General features: G+C 37.0%; 2 protein-coding genes across 2 annotated transcripts; both read left to right on the plus strand.

Moving 5' to 3' along the window:
- The first annotated feature begins 5,622 nt into the window (after positions 1 to 5,622).
- Positions 5,623 to 10,428, plus strand: LOC105052571 (prefoldin subunit 2). The gene is made up of 2 exons (XM_010933421.4): positions 5,623 to 5,776; positions 9,864 to 10,428. The coding sequence occupies exon 2, from the start codon at positions 9,869 to 9,871 to the stop codon at positions 10,307 to 10,309; it is 441 nt and encodes a 146-aa protein (XP_010931723.1). The 5' UTR covers positions 5,623 to 5,776; positions 9,864 to 9,868; the 3' UTR covers positions 10,310 to 10,428.
- A 3,802-nt stretch (positions 10,429 to 14,230) lies between these two features.
- Positions 14,231 to 15,080, plus strand: LOC105052572 (uncharacterized). The gene has a single exon (XM_010933422.4). It carries the CDS (start codon positions 14,376 to 14,378, stop codon positions 14,928 to 14,930), a length of 555 nt encoding a protein of 184 aa, XP_010931724.1. The 5' UTR covers positions 14,231 to 14,375; the 3' UTR covers positions 14,931 to 15,080.
- Positions 15,081 to 15,558: the final 478 nt, after the last annotated feature.

A 15,558-nucleotide genomic window follows, 5' to 3' on the forward strand; every position in this document is an offset into this window, starting at 1 on the left:
TTAATTTTAATAAATTATCTCTGAAACTTTTTTTTTCCGCTCCATTGTAAATCTCTTCATTCTCCATCCTCTTAATCTCACATGGGGCTTGAAGCCCCACCTACTCCCACACTAATGTCTGGCTCTTTTTCTTTTTCCCTCTTCACCCCTACAGGTTCAACACATATCCACAATATGCTGATGTAGCATGCTGACGTGGATGGCGCAGGTGACATGGCACATGGAAACAGACACATGGATAGCCAACTATGATAGTGTTGCTGCTTATATTTGGACACAATAGTACCTATAATTGTATAAATATTTTACCCCAGCTGGTGGAACCAAACTATAATTTACTGTAGCCTTCTGACCCAAAGCAAATCTGATGTAACATAACCCTCAGCTACTGTAAAGTGTATTTAATGAGGAAAGAGAAATTGCATGTCAGACTTCTATTAAACATTTTTCAGTACATACGTGATTTTTTTTTTTAATTTGCTAAAATATGTGGGTTTTGTTGAAATGCATGGGTTTCTATTATGCCAATGCATGTCTGTATAGAAAAGATGTGTAATATTTTTTGTTTTTTTAGTTGGTAACAGGTTGGTGGGGGCGTTCTCTGGTTAGCATATGAATATATTTGATGGATTTATAGGATAATAGCTATCTAGCAAAAACTCATTCCATTGGACAAAGGCATCCATTTCCTATGTGATGAATGCCAAATAAATAACATGATCTCAAAACCATATCAAAGCAGAACATGTAATTTTTAGATGAATTCCTAGGATAGTTGCTATCTATCAAAAACTCCTTTCATCTTACAAAATCATCCGTTTGAATGTGATGAATACCATGAATAATGTATTCGGAAGACGAAATCAAATTGTGTTAAATGGATTTATATGATGATAGCTATCTATCAAATACTCTTTTTATCTTGTAAAGTCATCCATCTCCAATGTGATGAAAGCCAAATAATTAACTTAATTAAAAGATAATATCAAAGCAGAAAATCTACGTCCATTTCTTTTATGGATTGATTGGATGCTGGCTATCAATCACATACTCCTAAAGATAAAAAGTCTTGTGATCTGAATGTGATGAGATCATAACTAAAAACTATTCATAAAAAATATTTGTCTTCTTTCCTTTGAATCAAATAGTTTGAATCATTATAGTGGAAAATAAATGAGAAAATTTGAATATATATTTTGCTGGTTCTGCCTTTCGTTTTTGATTGCAAATTTAGTTCTTTTCTGGTAAAGTATTATAATCTCTTTTCAAGGATGAGGAACAACAAAAATAGGCCAATCAAAAATGAAAATAGATTTATCAAGGTGCATAAATATAGATAAATTTATAATTAAATCTAATTAGATCTGATATAGTTGAGATTTAAGTTGGGTATTACAGCCTTAATATTGAAAAGGTTTCTCCATCCCTCTCTTTCTCCTACTTAGAAAGCCAAGGCCCGCTCCCACCCTCCTCCATCTCTCTCCGTGTGTCATTCTAATTGGAGGCATGATTACCCCATGCAAGCTATCGTTATGAAAGAGATGTTGGGGGATGATCTTCGCAATAATACTTCAAAGATTTCAAAAAGAAAAAAAAAAAACTTAAGCATTGCATAAGTTTGTAAATTAAATTTTAAAAAAATTATGATTGAGCTTTTATTTTTATAATTATATAATTATTTTAAATATTATCTTATTATTTTACGTAAAATTGAGCTGATTTCGATCAAATACGAGCAAGTTGTGTGAGAGCAATTTTTTAGCCAGCTGAAAATTTACCAAACCCAAATCCGAGACTCGATCCTATCCAACTCAACCGAATTGCATTTTTGTCTCGTCTTATCTTGATTGCACGTGTCAGATATCGTAAATCCCTATTTTGATGAAACCAAATCTATCCAATATAATAAATTCCTATTTTGGTAAAAACCATGACCAATATAGTAAATCCCTATTTGTGAAAACTAAATCATGAAAATCAAATCACAATTAAAACCATCCTAAATTGGCCCAATGTATATTTCTTTTATACATTGGATAAAGAAAAATAAAGGCTCACTTGCTCCAACACGACCACCACAACCAACTGCAGCTATAGCAATGACATTGGATACATTGAACAATGAGTCTGATTATAAGGGATCCACTTCTACATTCACGGCTACTGAAATGGAGGATATTCTTGTTAAAGCCCTTACACGTCAGGGTAATATTAATTCTTCCTCTGCTTCTGTCTTATCTGCCAACACAGATAACTCTTGGATTCTTGATAGTGAAGTTTCTAATCATATGATATTTGACACTACTTGTTTTTCAACCAAAACACACATTCCTCATTTCACCAATATACTTACTGCATGTGGAAACAATCTTACTCCTAATTATATAGGACATGTCAACATACCTTCACACTTATCTGTACTCAATGTTTATCATGTTCTCAATTTATCTATGAACTTGCTATCTGTCGGTCAACTTGTTGAGAATGATTTTGAATGTATTTTTTCTAGCCATGGTTGTCAGGTACGGGAGCAACAGTTGAAGAAAGTTGTTGGAATTGGTCATAAAGTGAATCGACTTTTCAAGTTTATATGGCTATACACTCCTCAACATTCAAAGATCATTTCATCAGTAACAACTTCTCATCTTTGGTATCTTAGATTACGTCATGTATCCACTACTTATTTAAATAAACTCATTTCTGATGGATTGTTAGATAGCATTGCGAACAAAAATATTAATTGTATCCATTGCAAACTTGAAAAATTATCTGTATCATCTTTTAATAATAGCATCCACAGTTCTACTGCACCTTTTGTTCTCGTACACTTAGATGTTTGGGGACCATCTTGTGATCCCACTATAGATGGATCTAGATATTATGTTGTTTTTATTGATAATTTTTCTCACTATACATGGATCTACTTGCTCAAATCTCGTTCAAAAGTAGTTCTCAAATATAAATATTTTGCAAAGATGGTATATACCCAATTTTCAAAAAAGATCAAAGTCTTTCATTCAGATTCTGGGGGAGAATACCTATCAAATGAGTTCCGTAACTTTCTGTCTTCTGAGGGGACAATCTCTCAATTATCTTGCGCTCACACTCTCCAATAGAATGGTCTTGCAGCAAAGAAACATAGACACATTATTGAAATCACTCACACCCTTCTTTTATCTTCAAGACTTCCAAAATATTTTTTGGGAGAAACTATGCTAACTGCTATTTATCTTATAAATTGGCTCCCAAGTACTAGTATAGGAATGATATCTCCTTTCTTTAAGTTATTTGGCAAACATCCAACATACAATCATCTTAGATCCTTTGGGTGCACTTGTTTTATTCTACTTCTTTCAAATGAAAAAGATAAACTTTCTGCTCGTTCTTCGTTCCAACTTATGTGTCTTCTTAGGTTATAGAATAGAACAAAAGGGTTATCGATGTTTTGATCCCGAAGCTAATCGCTTGTGCATCTCACAAAATGTGATTTTTTGGGAACACATTTCTTTCACAAAGCTTTTTGATTTTAACTCTCAACAACCATCTCAACCTGCAATACTTGAAGTAGATGATAGTATCTTTACAGATGATGATCCACTATAGGCTAATCCTACTGAGATCCTCATGACTATTGCACCAGTGCCTCCGACTTCAACAATTGAATGACGATACCCTCAACGACAACGTACATCTAATGTACATCTCACTGGGTATGATCTCTTTCATTTTTACTTTACTCTCTTATCGTGAGCCTAAATCCTACCTAGAAGCATCCACTAATCCTCTTTGGCAGAAAGCTATTAAAGAAGAATTGAATGCCCTTGCTCAAAACCATGCATGGGACCTTATAGAATTACCTCCATATAAAACAGCTATTAGATGTAAGTAGATCTTTAAGATCAAAACTCATTTAGATGGATCTATTAAGTACTACAAAGCTCGTCTAGTGGCGAAAGGCTACAATCAGGAACATGGTATTGACTATGAAGAAACTTTAGCTCCAGTTATCCGGCTGACATCTGTTCGAACCCTCCTTACAGTAACTTTTGTACAACAATGGAAGCTTCATCAGATGGATGTTAAAAATGTATTTCTTTATGGCCATCTTGAGGAAGAGGTATATATGACCCCACCACCTAGAGTATCTCACCAACCTAATGAAGTATGTCATCTTCGTCGAGCACTGTATGGGCTTAAACAGGCACCAAGAGCATATTCTCCAAGTTCAGCTCTACCATTTTATCTTTTGGCTTTGCTCAAAGCTCATATGATCCTACATTATTTATTCAAAAAACTGACAAAGGCATCATCTTATTACTTCTTTATATTGATGACATGGTCATAACAGGAGATAACTCTGAGGGTATTTTGAAACTGAAGGCTTCACTGCATAGCAAATTTGAAATGAAAGATTTGGGCTCTCTTGGCTATTTTTTAGGCCTTGAAGTCGCTACTCAATCCTCCGACCTAATTCTTTCTCAAATTAAATATGCTTCTGATCTCATAACTCGTGCAGGGTTAACTGATAATAAAACAGCTGCAACACCCTTAGAGGTTAATATCAAACTTGATACAAATGATGGAAAATCTCTTAACAATTCTATACTCTACAGAGAACTTGTCGGTGGGTTAATATATCTGACCACAACTCATCCTGATATAGCTCATGCAGTTTACGTTGTTAGCCAATTCATGGCCAAACCTCACACTGGTCACTATGCAGCAGTTCTTTGTATCATTCGCTACTTAAAAAGTCATCTTTTTCAAGGCATTCTTTTACCACGCACATCTAATTTTTAGTTGCATGCTTATAGTGATGCAGACTGGGCCGGCGACATCAATAATCGATGATCTACAACCGGCTATTGCATCCTTCTTGGTAATTTCTAATCTCATGAAGAAGTAAGAAGCAAGCAACCGTCTCTCGCTCCAGCATCGAAGCAGAATATCAAACTCTTGCTGATACTATCTTTGAAATCATCTGGTTTCATTGGCTGGTATCTGAAATAGGAGTTCCTCAAGATCGATCAACTTCATTATTTTGTGATAATAAGAATACCGTTCAAATTGCTTATAATAAAATCTTTCGTGAATGCACAAAGCACATTGATATTGATTGTTACTTCACTCGTCGGCATGTTCGTCAAAAAACTATCACGCTCAGCCATATCTCTTCTTCGAATCAACTTGCTGACTTATTCACAAAACAGTATCCTGGCTCTCGACATTCTACATTATATTCCAAACTCAATATGGTTTCTTGTCAAAATCTATGTTGAGTTTGCGGAGGGATGTCAGATATCGTAAATCTCTATTTTGGTGAAATCAAATCTGTCTAATATAGTAAATCTTTATTTTGGTAAAAATCAAATCTTGATCAATATAATAAATCTCTATCGGTAAAAATCAGATCATAAAAATTAAATCACCATTAAAACCATCCTAAATTGGCTCAATATAATTTTTTTTTATATTTTTTTTATTTTTTTAATTTATTTATACGATATAAATCATGTACAGAAAACATCAATTAATACAATTAAATTTCACTTTCTCTTCGTATTTTTTGTCAGCACGACTCTTGAAGCTCCCATATTTTATTACTTTTCCATCCAAGAATAGCCGAGCGGTCGCCTCTCTGCTCCCAAATCCCACCCTCCCCTTCTGTTCCCTCCTCTCCGGCGCCCCCCGTTCACCGCCGCCTACCACCTTCGGACCACCCCAGCGTCCGACCGCGCTTCCCGAACGCCATCCGCTGTCTCTCCCTTGTTACAAGGTTAGACCTTTCCCCTTCTTCTTCTTCTTCCTTCTACTCCACCTTCGTTAATCTGTTCCATCCGAGCTTCTTATCCCCGCTTCCGTCTTAGATCCCCAGGCTTGTAGTTTATTTTAGGGTTTCTTAACCATCCAAAAGCTACGGTTTTTGCCCCGGATTCCGGGTCAGTTTCGAATCTTACTCGACTTTTTCGCCTAGGTTTTAAAAGAAATGTTGTTTCATTTGTGCAAAACTCGATAGTTTGGAGAATACAATGTTTGTTTATCTGATTTAGATTTCTGATCTCTAAGCCATTTTAATTCAAATTTGGCACTTTCCATGTCCATGCTGCGAAGCTGTTATAAGGATCCAGGCTTTGATTCAGCGATGTAGTGGGAGTTAAATTAGATTCTTGTGCTTGATTTTGGGGCTCAGTAATACTGAACTTGCCGCAGAAAAGGAATTTTGGTATCAGGATGGCTGGTGATTAATGGGACCGGATACCATGTTGAGATGATTACACTATTCTTGTCTTTGTTTATTTTAGTTTCCCTTCTGGACCTGTTAGCTTTCACTTGAAAATTTCGAATTTCCATTGACATTTGAAGGACCTACTTCTGTGATTGAGTAATGAGACTTAGTATTCTGCTCAAACAGTATATTGAGCTTCATGGGTAGATCAGCTTCCAACTTATAGAATTAGGCATTTGGCTTACGTTAGTGATGTTGGTATTCCCTTGAGTTACAAGCTTTCGGGATTGGTTCTGTCAAAAATGTTCAAGTATAAGGTTGTTAGTTGATCTTTAGACCCTCAAGCTATCTGTGTAGTTATTCCTTCTGTAGTTGGACGGTGGCAGGTTAGCGAATTCAAGCCATTAACTGATGTGGGTAAATCAGTAGCAACTTGTTAGCAAGTTGCATCAGGTGCAGTTTGGCTGCAAGCATGCCTGCTTAAAATGGGTTTTTGCATGATTTTGGATCAACTCGTATTATCTTGCTCACAAAACTCTTTCCTGACCTAGTAACTGTATGAGGGTTGGGTTTAGTTGGGTTTCTCGGGTCAAGTTGGTTCTTATATAAACCCAAACCCAATTCATAACGACATCTCTGGGTTGAGTTGGTTAAATGTATCAATGTTTTGCATGCAAGGAAACAAATATAAATTGTAGGCATTATGAACAACTCATTTCTGTTGTAATTAGTTGATAAACATATGGAAGTTAAGCTAAACAACATGTCTAACTTATTAATTACATTAGTAGTTAGACCTAACAAATTCAAATTCTGCTAACAGAAGTAAACATATATCAATGCCATGCAATGCTTACATCTTCTATAATGCTTAGCTAAACATGTTCACATCGTCTCAGTAAAGTCAAAGCCAACATGTTGATTTTATCGACAATTCAACATTACTAATTGAACTTAAGGCATTCTGTGGTGGATTGAGAGAAAATGTACTTGTACTAGTTCAGGTTGGGGCAGTTTTTCATTGGGCCTAAAATGGTAAATAACTGATTTAAGCTGAATCTTTTTTACTAAGTTGGCCTAAACATATTTCAAATGATTTCAGTCTGGATTGGGTTGAGTCCATTTTTTTTATAAAACTTGGAGCCGGAACAGGTTACTTTGATGCAATTGTGGTCTTTTGCATATTACTTTGGACCAAATGAACTTGACAATTGCCATCTATTGTGTGACAATTCATTTTGCATAATGAACTACACTGCAATTTGGCATAAAGTTTTGATTCAATCTCGACAAAGTGGCTTCACTTGCTTTCTAGATTGTTGTTGGTAATTTTGCCAAAGTTGCCGATTGCATGAGTATATATGCTAAGACTGTTTATTGAACATCTTTGCTGAGGCAGATCCTTAAGGATGTAGAAAAGTTTGATCTTGCTGAGTATTTAGAGTTGCTGTAAGGTCAATATTAATCCTCGGATTAAGTAGAGAACCCAGATGATGATTTGAAAGAAAATCTTCTTTTCCTCATTTTCCCTTTGCTGAATTTGGTTTTTGGTCACCTTTTCCACATGCGATATGGGGGAGGGGTTGTCCTTCAAAGATCCAAGGATATTAGCGGCAAGTCTGTAAGTACAGAATGTTGATTCATTTTGTTATCAAAAAAGAAGATGACAGGGGCGAAGCCATCTGTTACATGCATTTTTCTTTCCCTGTGATGTTGTCTGCATGTAAGCATTTTTCTTTCCCTGTGATGTTGTCTGCACAGTGTGGATAGCATGGTGGGGATCTTGTCATAGGAATATACCCTTTTGTTCAATCAATGTTCTTATTTGGAAGCCCAGCAGAGACAAACTGCTCTTGTATTGTTCTAGAATCATTAATTTCGGCTTTGAAGCTATATGTTGCAAGCTTTGAAGTCATAGCCTAAAAGAACTGAAGTTATTTGACTGAAAATATTCAATATATGTTGACAGAATCGGGAGTTGCCTATGTCCTAGGCTAGTGCATTGATTGGTATCATTCTGTGTCTGGTCAATTAGATTTTTCTTTTTTCTTTTGCTGCTGTTGTTTTTATGCTCTTGATATGTAACTTGGGAAGGTAGTTGTGGTGCATAATTGGAGTCCACAAGGAATCTCCTTTTTCCTGTCATCCACAATATAATACTTGCAGCTTAGGAGATGTTGACTTTGGGGTTTTAAAAGATGTGTCAATTAGTTTTCCAACCATCTACTACCCATTGTCTTGATCCATCAACTTTAGTGATGAAACTATTGAGGTGTAAATGTTTTTTATAATCTTCAGGATCATATTTTGTTTTTTGAAAGCTCAACATTTCCTGAATCTTCATTTTTTGTAATTGTTCAATTTTGAACATTCTTTATGATGAAAAATGTCCTCGCGAGGAGGTGCCATATCAAGGATGGGGAGCTGAACCCAGAAGAGCTTGGATTGGTACTCATGATTTTGTACTATGGGTTTGGATGGTGATATATGTCGAAGTAATTGGTAGAAATGCTATGTCAGTCTTGACTGTCTCATATCATGCTAATGCCAGTCCATAGTAAACATGGTGCATGTAAATATATCTAATTTTTGTAACTATCGTACATTATGCGTCCTTTAGAAGATGCACGGTCAAGTTTAATAAGACATAGTTCAGAAGGCACAGATGTTAACAAGTCAAAACAATGAACTCTGTTGGAAAATATGATTGCATGAGAAGGCTTTTGCCAAAATATTTCGATTCTAGTAGGTGTCAATTGTGCAGACAACTATATCAAATCGTACCTTCTATTATGCAGTATTATAGAACAAAGTGAGCCCATGGTCAGCGCATTCTGCCTCACATTAGAGAGATCTAGTATTGTGCGCAGTGATACCGTACAAGACAAAATAGGAATGAGTCACCAGGCAACTTTTATAACAAGGAAGAATTTAACGCATAACTGATGCACCTTTTCCAGAACATTTGATAATTATATGGTTCTTTAGTAAATACTAATGGCATGTATGTAAAGAAATGATTTTTGTGTATTACTAGTGGGCCTGCAAATTTGGGCCCTCCTTGTGCTTCCTCCAATTCATTATTGAGAATATGAAATCTGATCAGGAGCCAGGATCAAAGTAGTAGTACTGGTTTCCATGTCGGTTAGGAATACTTGTGCATGGTATGGTAGTTGGTGTTGGCACAACAAAGGTGACACCAACAATGTATGGTAAAATACTGAGGGGTACACCGAGTACTGATTCCCTCCCCGTATGCTACAATATACCTGGCATGAACCAGTAGGAACCGGTATTTTCATATGCCTGTAATGAACCAGTACTTCAACCCTTGGTTGGGAGTTGTATTTGGTTTCACAGGTCCACATTTGTTGAATAGCACAGCAGAGTGTGTTGGATCTCTGATCAATGCTGGAATCACAACATGTGATGGAAATGATTCTCTGATGTTTCATGTCCATGTTGAACTGCAAGACCTGGAGGAAGTACAGAGCAATTTAATTTATCCATTATTTGCTGTAAGCAGAAATTCGAGAGTGTTTGATGGCAGACAAAATGACAAAATGTTGTTGATAATTTGACAGATTTTTTCCGCTTTATATTTGCATTTATCTTATTGAATTCTTAAAATTTTCAGGAACCATGGCTGGCAAAGCTAGTGGTGATAACAGGGAACTGGTGAATGAGCAAGCAATTGCAAACATGTATGCGGCCATGCGCTCTGAGATGAACCAGCTGTACTCAAAGATCACAGAATTAGAGATGGAAATCAGCGAGCATTCCCTTGTCATTGGCGCAATACAGCCTCTCGATCCCTCTAGGCGCTGCTATCGGATGGTTGGTGGTGTGCTGGTAGAGAGAACAATTAAGGAGGTCTTGCCTGCAGTGCAGCGCAACAAGGCGGGCCTTGAAGAGGTCATTGCTCGCCTTAATGAGGCATTGGAGAAGAAGAAAAAGGAGATTGCGGAGTTTGAGTTGAAGCATAAGATCAAGATCAAGAGAGCAGACACAGAGGCTAAGGAAGACAGTAACCTTAAAGAAGGCTCTTCTCAGGGTGTTCTTGTAGGTCCTGCCAATGAGTAGGGTGAGGGATGGTACATTAAGCTACAAAGGTTTAAACTTTTAGATGGAAGTGTGGTTACCGTTAATCATGAGCATGGATGCTATTGTATTTTTGTGTGAAAGCATACATATTTACGTTAGGTTTTGGACTGCCTCAAAAAATGACAAGCTTAAGTAGGTAAATGATGTGAACGCTTCATGCTATTTGTTTGTCGGAAGCCAGAGGATGAAAGATCAAGTGGGAAACTAGGTGGATGGCTCAATCTGGAAATGGATAAACGAACTCCAAGAAATTACAAAATGTGCTACATCTTTATTCAATTATTTTTTGGTCTCCAACCAACATTTTAATTGATTAATTTTTGGATGTTAATACTAAATCATAATTATAGTCTTGATTGGCTCTCTAACTCTGTATCATAAACCTCTAGGATGATCCATTGTCTCAAGAATCCTTGTTTTAACATAATAATAATAGAATAAATTGGAGCTATATTTATTGAATATAGCAAGATTAATGAAATTAGTCTCTAGTCGGATAGCAAAGATTATTTTATCTTATGCATTTGAAAAATCAAGTTTTAAACATCTTAAATGCACATGGTTGTGTAATTGGATTGTACAGGAGGATTGATGTCTTTTCTTCTCCAAATTTTGAAATTTTGTAACGTATTGTCTGACCATTCCAGAGGCTCTGTTTATTTCTATATAATAGTTGTCGCTTAAAGAGTTAAGGGTATGTTTTTGTAACAAAAAAAAAAATACTAAAAATATATTTGGATAGGAGAGTTGGATTTCAAAATGGAAAAGGACATGAGTGATTTTCATTTCAATTTCATAGAAAAATGGGATGTTCTAATCTACCGAAATTCAATCTTTACTCTTGCTTAATATTCAAATCTCATTCTCATACTAATCATACATTGGAGGATATATCTATTCTGATTTCTATTCTAATTTCAATTCTGATTTCGATCTCGAGCAAAATGCACCTTAAGAGGTTTTATTCATCCATATAAAGTGATGTACAGTATCCAAAGTCTGCATCTACATACAACATGATTGAAATATTCATTTGTATTTGAGCCGGGACATTTTGCACTGTCGATCTGTCAATTAATTTACATCGAGTGCACACAGGCAGTTCCTCGGGCCCCTTGGTACTGAATCGGCAAATTGATACTCATCCTTATCGTTGGAACACAACAATCTCTGCAAGCTCCACCAATCTTCTCATATTATGTGGTATAGAAGACCATTTGTGTGCATCAAATGGGAAGCTCTCTCTTCTGTTATAACACAAGCTCCCCTCTTGTCATTCTTCTTGTGGTAATAACTAGGAGAGTCTAACGTGGGTGATGTGCTCTCATGTTGGATTCTGAGCGTCTATAATGGAAGAAAGCGGTTTTGGCAATGGAACAACAAAAGCAAGGGCGAAGCTGCTTGCAATGGTGATGAGCATTCACTTTTCTGTTATGGTTCGGATCATCATTTCTTTGTTCTTTACGTAACTTTTTCTTAGCTTGCACTCCAGGGATAGGTGAGCTGGAAAAGCTTCATGGCCTCCACCCATAACACTTGTGCCGTGAATGAGACCAACTAGGATGATGGAAGCAAGGTGGCAGACAAGCTAAGAGAAGGGGAAGGGTGCATGACTGACCTATAGTGTACGTAGCCAACTTTTGGCAACCAAACTAAAGAGTGCAATTTGAACCATCAATTGTGTTCACAGTTCTGTGAGATTTCTCCTTGAACTAGCTATTGCATGCTTGATTAACACAAATGAGGCAGTAACCCTATGGTAGCAAATCCCTCCGAAGAGGGAAAGGAGGTGTTGTTTCAGTGTTGTCCGAGTACAGGTTATCATAGGTGGCACAAGTTAGCAAACTGAGTATATGTGAGCATGGCCATTCGATTAGCTACGATTTGGTGTGCTTCAAATGAAATTCCACAAGAATGACATTTTTGACATTTGAATTTGACAGTGTGAACTAGCTTGGCATACTATCAGTCATGCAAGGCTGGTAGGCGCTGTGTAAATAATAAACAAGGTTCTTTTAGCAGATTTACAGTGCCTATAAGAAATAAAATGAAAGTAAGATGAACATGAAACTCTCTAACTCTCCTTTTTTTTTTCTTCCTTTTTTTTTTTTAATTTATGGCATAGGGAGGCATTAGAACTCTCCCAACTCTTTCAAATATATGATCACAAGTTCAACTATCATATGTATTACATGTTCTTTGTTAGATATCATAGCCTTGGATACCCTCCTCTTCCAATAGATACATTATATCAAGATTAATTTGATTACTCATTAGAGTTGAAAGTGGATTGAAAAATATTTGTCCATATTCATTTTCATATTCAAATCTATTCAAATATGAAAAAAAATTGAATATCCGAATAATATCTATATAAAAAAAATGGATATGGATAACGATCCATATCAAAATATCCTCTTCTATTTATAACTTTATTTAATAACATTCATGAATTTTCTAGATAAAATAAATAGTCATATTAATATCCTATTAATTTTATTTATCTTTCATCCAGTAATATCCATAGTATCTAATTTATTATTTTATTTATTTAAAATAAATATAGATATAAATTTTTAGATTCGATTAATATTCATCTATATCAATATTTATCAAATAAATAATTAAGGATATGGATATATCAGAAATCAATCCAATTTCAGCTCCACCACTCACGCATACATTCCGCTGTCGAGCCGGATTACATGACTTCCAAGGCATTAGATGTGACCCAGAGCTAGCCGTGTGAAAGATTTTTTGCTCTTTAGTTGGTGGGTGAGACGATGATTCGTATGGTATATATTTATCCACAAAATCCACATCCTCTCCAACGTATGGTTGTTCCTTTCACATGGTGGTGACGGAAGCAATCTGGGGACCCCACCACTGGAACCAGACGACAAGAAAGACCCGCAGAGATGTGGGGCCCCTACAGCTGGATGACCCCAGCCCCTCTGCTATTTGACGAACAGGTGTCCAGCTATCACCATCCAGAGAGACAAAGTAGCAAGGTATCTCCACGCGGTTGTGGTTTTGGAGTCCAACCTAGCAGCACCTTCTCCATCCTTTACTACAAGTCTAAACAAGGTTTTACCGCTCCTAAGGACTTCGTTAGGAGGGAGAGGGGGAGGGAGAGGGAGAGGGACTTGTTTCTTAGTGTAAAAGCAAAACAAAAGAAAGAATCCTATGAATTCAACCACGAACCTGTTTTGAAGGTAGTGTGGCATTGTTTGTGTGCACTAGTCGTCATTTCCCAAAATGCCCAGGACTTCCTCTCAATATTTCTTTTGAATCATCTCAGCAGTAAAGTTGTACATGTGGTTCATTTTTGGTAGAACTTAACATCTGATATTTTTTTGATCGAACTATAACGCATGATTCCTTGACTATTATTATTTCATTTTTAATGAAGAATACAATTATATAAAATTTGCAGGTCCAGTTAATGAATGGACAGGCTATCAAGTTATTATTTATTTTGGAAAGGTATAAGGAAATACAAAAATGAAGCATAAAATAAGAAATGATTTTATTGTAGATAAAAAAAACAGCGGAAATCAGCAATCGAAGTTGTGAATTGGTGTCCTTTGATAGAAATGGGCAGTGATAATAGCAGCAATCCGCAGTGATTATCTTGGTTTGCATTCTTGTTGTTTCCTTGCAACTCCAAGGGCATTTTCCAGAAACGCAACGCGACAGAACTTTGGCCCCCTTCCATTCAAAACCGTGTACGATCCTAGGATTCGTTTCCGCTGGCCAAACTCGTAACTTTTTTGTCCAAGTCCATAGTTTTTAATCGAGTCATCTCAACAGAAACCAGCTCATCATCATCATTCAAAGCGAGCGCGTCTCAAGATACTCACACATAAAAAAGCCAGACCCCCCTACCCCCTCCAACCCCAAACCAAGTGCTCTCCCCACACAACCATCTTCCAAAGCTCAACATTTCCAAAGCAGTTCTCCATTCTCTCTTTTCTCATCAACAACACTGCTCTTCTTACCATTTCTTGCTGCTAGTGCGAGGGAGTAATCCTCTTCATCTACCATGGCGAAGAAGAAGGCGACATTGACAAGCCGAGCATGGAACTTGCTTCGCATCGCCTTGTTATGGGCAAGGAAAGGTGGTCCCTTGAAGCGGCGGCTAATGGCCGATCTCCGCCTCGTCGTGAGTCATCTCAAGAGTCTTGGAGCTGGTGACCATCCCTATGGAGAGCTCCACCATGGCGAGCGAGAGCTGTCGTTCGATGAGACCCCCACCTTCCACTTCAAGATACACCGGCCTCGCTTCCCATGCGTTGAGCCACCCATCACATTTGATGACAATGATGGTGATGGTAGCATCTCCTATAAGACGGGCAACCCAAAGAGCTACTTCTTTCAGAATGAAATGAAAGAAGAGGAAGTAACCGATCGTGATGAAGATGACGACGATGATAGATTGAAACGTGGGGTTGTCCATGAGAATGAAGAAGAAGAAGAAGAGGAGATTGACTCGAAGGCCGAGGAGTTCATAGCGAAGTTCTACGAGCAGATGAAGCTGCAACGCCAAGTGTCGCTGCTGCAGTATAATGAGATGCTCAACAGAGGCATGAGTTGTTGATAGATGCATACCACCAGCGGTTGGAATTTCTTCTCGTGTAGATGCTCTTTCTACCCTCTATATATCTATTCAACTTTCTCCATTCTTTATTTGCGGCGATGCTGTATATAATTATGGAGCTTTTCAATAAATTATGGCTCGTTTAGTGCATGATCCGGTCCTTTTCTCTTAAAATTTTTATCTTGAGATTGCTCATAGAGAAAATAGAGTATCTGTTTCAGGAACTAAAGTTAATACACTGCAAGATGTATAAAGAACAGCTATCAGAATTAAGGAGACTGAGCTCGAAAATCTATTCTCTCTCCTCAGATGCTGTCTCACAACTCTTAAAACCTTTTTAATATGCCTAGAATCCGGGCAAATAAGCACTCACTGATGTGGAAACAACGCTCTTGTGATATTACTGCAATTGAAATTCGGAAGTACTTGTTTTCTGAAATTTCTGCAACTCTGAAATCAGCACTACTCCGCAGTCAGGTTCCCATCTTCTTCATCAGAGTCAGCTTCTTTTACTATGTGAATACAATTGAAAAATCCATCATAATTAATCAATTCAATCTCTCAGCAGTCTGGCCATCACTTCTCATGGACAGAGCTTTCCATACAACCAATACTAATCAGTGTTCAA

Source organism: Elaeis guineensis, chromosome 10 (genome assembly GCF_000442705.2).
Source record: "Elaeis guineensis isolate ETL-2024a chromosome 10, EG11, whole genome shotgun sequence".
NCBI classification, from domain to species: domain Eukaryota; kingdom Viridiplantae; phylum Streptophyta; class Magnoliopsida; order Arecales; family Arecaceae; genus Elaeis; species Elaeis guineensis.